This window comes from Otolemur garnettii, unplaced genomic scaffold (assembly GCF_000181295.1).
Source record: "Otolemur garnettii isolate 467f Iridium unplaced genomic scaffold, OtoGar3 scaffold00038, whole genome shotgun sequence".
Lineage (NCBI taxonomy): Eukaryota > Metazoa > Chordata > Mammalia > Primates > Galagidae > Otolemur > Otolemur garnettii.
In genome coordinates, this window is record NW_003852433.1 from 4,993,850 (window position 1) to 5,004,497 (window position 10,648).

Sequence of the window (10,648 nt, forward strand, 5' to 3'; positions counted from 1 at the left end):
TTTTTCCTGGTCTGTTTCTGGCTGGCCATTGGAGTATTTCATTTTTCATTTGAAAAGCTGCAGCTAATTAATAAGCATAGCTCTTAACATGTTCTTTGGCCAAGGATTTAAGAACCCAGAGTGTTGTGAGGAGCCAGCAGCTGCAGACCTGTCATACCTTTGCCTATTCTCCGTGATAAGTCAAAGCAAAAGGAAGGTAGAGCCAGGAGGAAGGAGGGGCCTCAGAGAGCCTGAGGCTGTCATACCCACCATTTGTACACAGGACACTATGTATCCACAAGAGAGTGGCTGGTGCTTAGTAGAGTGGTATGATAGTGTGGAGTACCTGTAGGCCAGTGAACTTAATGTTCAGAAACTGAGATAGTAAACTATAAATTAAGCCATTTGTTTAAAAAAAATTTTCTAATTAATGGGAGATTGAAAAATTAACTTTGTATCTTTGAGTTTACTACCCTGCAGGATGTTGAATTTTCTTCATACTACAAAGGAAGAGAGTATAAAACAAAAGAAACAAGACTCACATTTAGAGTATTAACCATTATCGCTGTGTTCCAGGTTATTTTTAGAAGTTTGTGGGTAGGTGTTAGGAAGTTTGTTTAGCTACTCTTGGTCATAGCCGTTCTCCTTGTTCCGTGGCTATTAAAGTACCAGTACTTATTTCTGGACATTGAAAGTAAGAGAGATTTAGTGAAAAATGATCAAAATCTAAAATTTATAAGCCAGTTTGTGTTTTTCTGCCTCTTCTTTTAATTTATAGGATGGGCTAGAGCAGGGGCAGTTTCTGTGTGTATGGGGTGGGGGAGTTCGTATGTTTTAGGATCTGGATTAAAACCTTCGTTACCCTCACTATTGAAAAGATTTGGTTACACATAAAAAACATTGTCCTGTAAGTGTAAACCTATCAGCAGTACTCCTTCCAGAACATCAGATTGACTTAGCATACAGCTGCCATCTATCGTCTCTAATGAAAGAAGAACCCTCCCCCCAGTATAGTTTGTTGTGAAGTATGTTTTATAGCAATTCTGATTAATAGTATAGTCACATTATTAACCTGGCTCAATGGTTTGTGTATGCAAATAGACTGGCCTTTGGTATTGGTTCCACATACCCATGGCTGCCCTTGTTACCTGTAAGTAGGACACACTGGTTCAAATCAAAGAATAAATTAGTTAGTCCTTTGAGGTCTTTAGAAACTTAAAATTGTGAACTTTTGACTTCTTACATATTTCCCTTTCACAGAAGCCTGGAAGATTGAGAGTTTGGTATAGGTCACACAGACCCTCAGTTCTGTAATTGGTCTAGGCTCTTGTGGAGGGAGCATAGTTGGTGGGACCCCACCCACAGTGTGTCTTACAAGGGTACATGTGAAATTTACTGGGTGTAGAATATAAATGTCTTAACACAATAACTAAGAAAATGCCGTGAAGGCTATATTGACCAGTTTGATGAAAGCATTTCAGATTGTGTGCAAAACCAGCACATCGTACCCCATGATTGCATTAATGTACACAGCTATGAGTTAATAAAGAAAAAGTGATCTATATACAGGGTATCTATAAAGTTCATGTACAATTTAAAATACTTTAATGTAGTAAATTGCACGTGAACTTTATGGCCACCCTGTATTTGTTATGAAAGAATTACAATGGAAAACAAAGAGATTGCCTGGCAATTTTTTTTCATTGATAGTTAAGATTGCCAGATTCCCAAAAGGCAGCATCAAATGAAACGATCCAAGATAGTATCACTTGATATATACATAAATACTTAAAGCAATTAATTCTGTTGATATACCAAAATTCAAGTAATGCTCCTCATTGCCTTTAACTAACTCTGTGGTAGCATAATCAACATCCATGTGCTGGCTCACCTATATCTTCCTCCTCTCCTCTCTCCCTCTCTTCTTCTCTCCTCCTTTCTCATCTTCCCTGTTAGGTTATGTGGTAGCTATCCCCAAGAGCTCATAGTCCCTGCCTGGATCACTGACAAAGAACTAGAAAGTGTAGCAAGCTTCAGGTCTTGGAAGCGCATCCCTGCTGTCATCTATAGGTAAGTACGATGGACAAGCCCCAGCTTGGGAGGGTGCTCTTGCCCACTGCGTGTGGTCTGCTGCCTCTGATGCTGTAACCTGGGAAGGGAGGGGAGGAGTCAGAGAATTTCCAGGCAGGTCTGTATTTTCCTTATTGCTAAACCTCCTCCCATACCACACAGGTCCTCACTGCATCCAGAACACTAGCTGGTGGTTCGATTAACACAGATAAGAACATTTTAGTTAAAAAGTAGCTAGTCTTGCTATTTCAGGATCCTTCTTACATTTTGTGAGAAGATAATGTGATCCTGCATTTAGCTTCAGATGTTAGCAGAGCTTTTTGGATTCAGAGAGATGAGTCTTTAGAAAGTGAGAATTGGGAATATCTTTGTGGTTGAAACTTTAATGCATGGAAGAACTGGGTTTTGAGAGGAAGTATTTAGAGAAGACGGGGCTTGACTAGGTGAACAATTTTGGAGATCAGAGGCATGAAAGCCTAGAGATGTGAGTTCTGGATTGAGATAGTGGCATGGTAAATGGAGAGCAGAATTTGAAGACACAGACATGAGTTTAAATCTATTATGACACTCCTTACTATGACACCTTAGGTAAGTTCCCTAGCTGACCTCAGTCTCTTCCTAATGAATAAAATGGGAACCCTTGTTCTTTCTTTGCTGATAGGCTGTCATTCAGATGTTGCGGCCTATAAATATTGGGCTTCTCTTAGCAACATTGAGAGTAGATTGTATCCCTAAGTGTTGCTTTTTATAATTCAGTGACTATCTCAGTTCTCAAAGAATTGTGTTAAATTTTTCAGAAGTCATTACTCCTCCTTCTGGAAATGTTTTCAACATCTTATTATGTTTACCTTTTCCATTTTATTTCTTAGTTTGCAGACTTTTTAGATTCATGCTGGGAGGCATTCTGCTAAAATTTTGAGGTTGTAGGAAGGGATTTTTCTCCTTGGTGATTTCCCACAGAGGTAACCAGCTTGTTCATTTACTCCACTGAAGGCAAATTCTGGTGCCCACCCTGAAGGGAGAAAAGAGGAAAAAATATTTGCTTTATTAGCCCAGTGGAACCCATTAAGTTTTCAATCTCAGTTTTCATCACTATTGTTTCCAAAAAACGCCTGGAAAAGGAGGTCACTAGATTTACTTATCATTCAAGTGGTAAGGATGATATAGGAATTACAAAGTAGTAAAAGCTGAAGGGATTTATGGGTCTTGTCATTGATCAGCCCAACTGGAATGGGGAGAGCAACCGGTTGCTGCTCTGGCCAACAGCTGTGTTAGATCAGCAGCCTAGCATTTGTGGGGCTTGCTGACTTTGAATAAAAGGGAGAAGTACTCTCATTTTTGGAGTGTGAGAGTCTTTAGGTGAATTCTCCCCTTTGGCAGTGCTAGTTGAAGAAAAACTTCTTAGTATGTAATAAAAATGAGAAGACTTATCCCCCCTTCTGAATTTTATTCTAGAGGTCATGGGGATCCCCCCTCCTTTCTAGAAACCCTAGAAGATACATAAATAAAAATTTTTATTTGCAGTTTTTGAGAGAGTGAAATCTCCTTTCAGAAGATTACAAATGAAAGTTCCTTAGCCAGGCGTTGTGGCGGCGCCTATAGTCCCAGCTACTTGGGAGGCTGAGGCAAGAGAATTGCCTAAGCCCAAGAGTTGGAGATTGCTGTGAGCTGTGACGCCTACTGCACTCTACTGAGGGCGACAAAGTGAGACTCTCTCTATAGAAAAAAGAAACAAAGTTCTTGGTATAATCCATGTAAAATCAGACAGGTGTCTGTCTCAGAGCATCTCTGAGCTCCAGCCTGGGTTGCTGTACCATTTGGGAGTTTTGTAAAAGTGATATATTGAATGTTTGGGACATGCTACCACTCTCTGCTTTGCCAGCTTATGTGCAACATGCCTCTAAATCAGGCATACATTTACTGAGTTTAGTTTTCTATAGGCTACAATGATTCTTGAGTTTGCTAGCAACAGTTACTTGACAGTACCACACTGAACCAACACCTGATTAGGGCTTTCTCTTACTGTGATGAGAGAGCGCTTAATGGATTTATTATTGAAGGCAGAGATTGCTCTAATATACAGCAAGATGGTGCAAAGAGCACCCATGTGTAGTGTAGTTCACAGCTACTTTTCATGCATGTGATGATTATTGGAAATCCTTAGTCACTTAGGGAGCTTGCCTAAGTCTAATTTGGGAATAGTTAAAATAATTACGTTTCTATATAAAATTGAAGTGTTGGCTCGGCGCCTGTGGCTCAAGTGGCTAAGGTGCCAGCCACATACACCTAAGGTGGCGTGTTCGAATCCCCAGCCCGGGCCCGCCAAACAAAATGATGGCTGCAACCAAAAAATGGCCAGGCGTTGTGGTGGGTGCTTGTGGTCCCAGCTACTTGGGAGGCTGAGGCAGGAGACTCGCTTGAGCCCAGAAGTTGGAGGTTGCTGTGAGCGTGATGCCATGGCACTCTACCCAGGGGGATAGCTTGAGGCTCTGTCTCAAAAAAAAATAAAAAATAAAAAATAAAATTGAAGTGTTCATTGTTTTAGTAGAAGGCTTACCTATTAGACATCTTGATTGTTATACTTTTCCTGGTTCTGTTTGTTAAAGTGATAGAAATGCTTTTTCTTCAGTGATTTTTTAACTGTAGTGTTTGAGTTATTTTTTATGCAGTCTAAATCCTCTTAGGGAACTGCAGAAAACGTAACTGCTAGTTGCAGTGGCTCATTTGAAATCTATTTATGCCAGTGGCCCTTAAAAACCCAAGATCCAGGCTGAAGAGTGCCATCTACTGCTCCTTTTGGGCACTGCTGGGAATCATTGCAGAGGAAGAAGATGCTCAGGAAAGGGCTTCTTCTGTGAAGGTTTGGAATCATTCAGCTCAGAGCCTGAATATCAGCTAGGGGATATTTTAAGAATCAGTGAGGTTTTATTTCTGGTTTGGCTCCATTCAACATGTGAGCCAGTTGAGGGTGTTGGCAATACACAAGTACTTTTAGCTACTCGTTAACAAGAAAACTGGTGGTTCCAGTGCAATCTGATTATCACCAATTTTTTTTTTTTTTAAGGGACAGAGTCTCACTTTATCACTCTCAGTAGAGTGCTGTGGCATCACAGCTCACAGCAACCTCCAACTCCTGGTCTTAGGTGACTCTCTTGCCTCAGCCTCCTGAGAAGCTGGGACTACAGGCGCCCACCACACCCCCAACTATTTTTTTGTTGCAGTTTGGCTGGGGCTGGGTTTGAACCCGCCACCCTCGGTATATGGGGCCTGTGCCCTACCCACTGAGCCATACCCACTGAGCCATACCCACTGAGCCACGGGTGCCGCCCGACTGGTTACTTTCTTTTCTTTTTTGAGACAGAGCCTCAAGCTATACCCTTGGGTAGAGTGCTGTGGCATCACTGCTCACAGCAACCTCCAACTCCTGGGCTAAAGCAAGTCTCTTGCCTCAGCCTCCCAAGTAGCTGGGACCACAGGTGCCCACTACAGCGCCTGGCTATTATTTTTTTGGTGCAGCCATCATTATTGTTTTGGCAGGCCCGGGCTGGATTTGAACCCATCACCTTAGGTGTATGTGGCTGGCGCCTTAGCCGCTTGAGCCACAGGTGCTGAGCCAACTGGTTACTTTAATTAAAGAAAAAAACTACATATGGTTCACCCTGGGTTACAAGACAGTGCCTTATGCCTTACTATATTCTAAATTGTGTGGTCATCACCACAGTCAATTAAAGAACGTTTTCATCATCTGAAGAAGAAATCCTATACCCATTAGCAGTCCTCATCCCCTACCCAACTACCCTAGCCATGGGTAACCAGTAATCTACTTGCTGTATCAGTAGATTTGCCTATCCTGGACACTTCATACGAGTGGGATCATAGAATATGTGGTCTTTTGTGTCTGGCTTCTTTCACTTACCATAAATCATTCAAGATTCATTAGTATTGTAGCATGTATCAGAACTTTGTTTGTACTGCCAAATAATGAGTTTTTAAAACTTTTTAATGCTAAAGTTGCCTAATTAGGAATAGCCTGGGCTTTAATAGCAACTAAAGTATACTATGGGTACAATTTCTGGTCGGTCTGTCCCCCCCCCCCACAAAGGAAATGGTCTGTCTTCCTGAAAAAGAATCTGGCAGTGTATTCCATACTGAGGTTGGTACTGCTGCTTTCCTTCCAAGGAAGAGTGGCTGGCTTGGTAGCCTCTCTGCCTATAAGAAAAAGCAGTTTGTCACTTACAAAGTTTCAGGAGATTTTTGTAAAGCAGTTCAGTGTGGGCTATATAAATGTTTCAATCCTAAAGGCGGGATCTTGTTTTGAGAAGAATCTCCAAGCCAGAATTCAGTTGCTGCAGTGGACCTTCAGAAGTCAGTGAGGGGCACGTTCTTCTCTCTTTTAGCATCTGTTTTTGCCAGGACATTCAGGTTGAATGTTAAAAGAAGGGACTGATACTTCACTATTGGGTAGTAGAATTAGTGTAGTATTTGTAGATTACATTTATTTTGGAAAATAAGGTAAAACACGATTTAGATGTTTAAAATCGTGAATATATTCTCAAAGAATACAGTCATTTTGTTGGTAACTTTATAAAACTCTATGATAATTGAGGAAGATACACACATAGGTTTTATTCTTGTTGATGTATAAGATTAATGCCCTCTGAGAAGACTTGAAGCTAACTCAGGCTGTTTATTAAGACACTTAAAATTCAGTACTTTTACTTTTTGTGTAAGTACAAAGTACCTGAGTTGGGGTCCCTGGGATGGGTACAATTGTTTTCTCTTGTTCCCCACACAGGCACCAGAGCAATGGAGCTGTCATTGCCCGCTGTGGACAGCCAGAGGTTAGCTGGTGGGGCTGGCGAAATGCAGACGACGAGCACCTGGTACAGTCAGTTGCGAAAGCTTGTGCCTCTGACTCCCGATCAAGTGGCAGCAAGCTGTCAACTAGGAATAGTTCTCGAGACTTTCCCAGTGGGGGAGACCTTTCTGATGTGGAGTTTGGTAAGGTGGCAGTTTTTATAGCATCTTAAGAACTTTTTCTTAAAATGACCTTTTCCTTAGAAGACAAAGTTAGGGTTTTTTTGTTCTTTTTGTTGTTTGTTTGCTTTTTTGAGACATTCTCACTGTGTTGCCCTTGTTAGAGTGCAGTGGTGTCATAGCTCACAGCAACCTCAAACTCTTGGGCTTAAGTGATTCTCTTGCCTTAGCCTCCCAAGTATCTGGGACTATAGGTGCCCGCCACAATGCCCAGGTATTTGTTTGTTGTAGTTCTCATTTTTTGGTAGGCCCAGGCCGGGTTTGAACCTGCCAGCCGCAGAGTACATCGCCAGTGTCTTAGCTGCTGAGCTACAGGCACTGAGCCACAAAGTTAGTTTTATAGAAGAGAGAATATGATGCTTCATTTGATGGGATTGTTTGAGGAGTCATGGGTCTTGGCAAAGACCAGGAGTGTTGTCTTGCCATTGTGACAAGAATTGGAATGTCTATGTGATAGGGAACTTGCAGTGTCTCCATACCATGGGGGCCAATATTTGGCTTCATTAGAAGACTAAAGGTATAGAAGTGAAGTATAGAAGATTGGAATAGGTAGACTCCATGTGTGCTCAGGGAGATGGTTTTTTGACAATAAATCCTTACTAACTTTTTAATAAGGCAAGATAGAAAATAAATCAAAGAGAGAACTCCTTCATATCAAAGGTTCCAGTTAGGTGGTTGCATTATGTCTTTTTTCCTATCCATAATATGTGCCTGAGGTTCTAATTTTGCACATTTTGGGGAGACTTCTGGTTCATTTAGTTTTCCCCTCTTTTTATGTCCTCAGATTCTTCTTTGTCTAATACTTCAGGAGCAGAGAGTTTAGCCGTTCAGCCGCAGAAGCTTTTGATCTTGGATGCACGCTCCTATGCAGCAGCTGTGGCGAACCGAGCCAAAGGAGGTGGCTGCGAGTGCCCAGGTGAGGGGGATAGTGCTTTGTCCTTGAGAGTTTGGCCCTAGCCGGTGCCCAGCTTAGTTCTCTGTTTGAAATGGGTGGTAAGCCATATTCCTTATCCTGTCTTACAGGATTCTTAATACTGTTTGCTCTTTTCTGGGGAGAAATGGAAGAGGTGTGGTGAAGCCTTCCTTTCCTGTGCCAACTCTTAGGTGATAAGGAAAGCAGATCCTCTTCCACAATAAAGCTTGTTCATGTTTGGAAGCTGCTGCTTTAGTGGGCTTAATTTCTCAGCCTTCTAAAAGCTTTTTGTTGCCTTGACAAAGGGTATGCTCATCACTGGTATCCTAGCAAACTCCTCACACAGCCTTGACTCAAAAAAACTTGGGTGGAAATTGAAGCAGTAAATACAGAACAGTAAGGTGTGTGTTCCAACTTATAACACTCTTGTTGGAGTACCGGCTTTCCCCAAGGATGGAATCCTCTGCCCTTACCCTGGGTCAGCTGTGTGCAGATAGTATAGGCAAAGGTACCAGGCTGCTTATTCAAATGTGATCTAAGCTGGAAATTGAAAGCATCTATAGCAAGGTGAAATTCCAATGCATGAAGGAATTGTTCTGCTGCGTTTTTTTCAAAGAGATTCCAGAGCCACAAGTTAGATGAGGCCCAAGAAGTAAACATGGATAAGTTAGAAGTTTATAGGTCTTTCTTTTAAAAAATGAGTTTTTATTTTATGTCAGTATCTTCTTTACAGATCTTACCTTCCTTTTTAACCCTTTTCAGAAAGATGGCTAAAACTCAAAAGCACTATTTTCCTTTTATGATAAAGCACTGGGGTTAACAGTTAAGCATCAAAACATTGTAGTTTCATTAGCAGCTGCAGTTGGGTATGTTTTATAGCCAGTTTGGTGCTTTTAATTTGGCCGTGTGGGCTTTAAATTCAACATACTTATTTGTATTCTCTTTGTCGTTCTTTCCAGAGTATTACCCCAACTGTGAAGTTGTATTTATGGGGATGGCAAACATTCATTCTATTCGGAGAAGTTTTCAGTCTCTGCGGTTGCTGTGTACTCAGATGCCAGATCCAGGAAAGTAAGACCTTGACCTTCGCTTTCATTTTCCCTACTGCTTAAAAAATGATTTTTGGAGGTGCCTTTCCTTCTGTTTCTTGGTAAACTTCAGTTATACTTTCAGTCTCTGTATCTCCTTCCTGAGTCAGAAGGATGATAGCACAGAGGAAGAGCTGGGAGAAAAATCTTACCCTTTGAAAAGTTTGAACTAATTTTAGCCCTTAAAACAGAAGTGTTGCCTTCTTGTTTTTTGTGGGACCTCTCCCTTCCCTTCCACATTGCTTTCAGCCCATAGTAATTTGTCTTGTAGTGATACCTGCTGTGAACTAGATGTTTTACCATGAAGAGAAAGAATATATTCATCATGTTTGAAAAGGGTTAAACTAGTCATTAGGTCAGTCCATGTCACATCTGTCCCTAGTTTCTAAATTCGTCTCTTCTTTACTCAACATCATCATGATTTTTATTGCTTATTAAAAATGAATGGCTGGTATTAGTAGTGAGGAAGGTGAAATAATACCTCCTCCAAGGGTACTGTTTGAATACAAGAAAAATTAGTAGTAATACTCAAAACACATACTGACCAATAAATATTTAAACGCCCCTGTTTTGTTAGGATAGGAAAGATAGGATTTCTCTTTTCTAGTGTTTGTTCTGGAGCCCATAGTTGTTTCCCTGGGTCCTGTTCTGTAAATCTCATAATCAAATCAAGTTTTGCTGCAGTCTTTATTTATCAAATCATATGTTGCCTGAACCACTTGTACTGACTTCCAGTAGCAAATGATTAAATTTATCATAGTTGCAATCAGCCCAGAGGATGAAGCAGTGTCCTTTGGGAAAAGCCTGACTGAAGAAATGAGCTTGCTGCTTTCCTTTGGGGATAGCCACTTTTATTTGCTGCACAGTTCAAGGACCCAGCTAGCAGCACTCTTTCCCCTAAGGTGGGGTATGGAAGGAAGCTGGCTGAGGACCCAGGAGATCTGCCATAAACTGACTGTGCGACTTTGGCCAGGTGGCTCAATTACTGTGGGTCTCAGTTTTTTTCTCTATAAAATGAAAAGGATATAATTGATATAGGATTCTACCACTCAGGGCTAGACAGGGAGTCCCCCATTCTCTAGGCCCAGAGCTCAGAGGTCAGACTCCCATTTCCAGGCACAAGCAGACTACCTTCCTGTGATGGTTTTTTTGAGTGGCTCCACCTTGGGTAAGACCACACACCCTATTCCTTCTCAGGGACAAGACTGTAAAGGACAAGGTAACTACATTCATTCATTTGTTAATGCACCCATTTCCACCTACCAACTTGCCAACCAGGTGTAATCCTCTAGACCTAATTCCCCTAGACAAAGAGTCCACGTGGAGACTCCTGGGAGTGTTCTTTGGTTCTTTTCCCTTTCAGAAGCTCTGGTGCTTTTTACTTTTTCTGTATTCCTTTCTAACTTCTAATAAAAGTTCTATCTTACCACTGATCTGCGGTCTGATTCTTCGAATTCCCAAGACAAAGGACCTATTGAAGAGCGAAATTCTGGTATCATAATCAACACTGCATGGTCTCTTAATACCTTCCATATATTAAAATTTCTTTTTTTTTTTTTTT

At 41.3% G+C, this 10,648-nt stretch overlaps 1 protein-coding gene and 1 long non-coding RNA gene across 7 annotated transcripts in view; one reads left to right on the forward strand and one right to left on the reverse strand.

Annotated features, from left to right (window-relative positions):
* The window catches only part of MTMR3 (myotubularin related protein 3), a 151,554-nt gene that overhangs the window by 123,286 nt on the left and 17,620 nt on the right, over nucleotides 1-10,648 (forward strand). For all 3 annotated transcript variants that reach the window (XM_023513294.1, XM_023513295.1, XM_012805248.2), the window contains 4 exons: nucleotides 1,936-2,049; nucleotides 6,845-7,050; nucleotides 7,871-8,002; nucleotides 8,959-9,070. In XM_023513294.1, coding sequence (XP_023369062.1) covers nucleotides 1,936-2,049; nucleotides 6,845-7,050; nucleotides 7,871-8,002; nucleotides 8,959-9,070 — 564 coding nt within the window. The remainder of the gene's footprint in view (nucleotides 1-1,935; nucleotides 2,050-6,844; nucleotides 7,051-7,870; nucleotides 8,003-8,958; nucleotides 9,071-10,648) is intronic.
* LOC105886999 overlaps nucleotides 1-10,648 on the reverse strand; it is an 88,645-nt gene that overhangs the window by 6,740 nt on the left and 71,257 nt on the right. For 3 of the 4 annotated variants that reach the window (XR_002773434.1, XR_002773435.1, XR_002773436.1), the window contains one exon: nucleotides 2,898-3,061. The exons of the other annotated variant lie outside the window; for it this stretch is intronic. This is a non-coding gene — a long non-coding RNA (uncharacterized LOC105886999). The remainder of the gene's footprint in view (nucleotides 1-2,897; nucleotides 3,062-10,648) is intronic. 4 annotated transcript variants of the gene reach the window in all.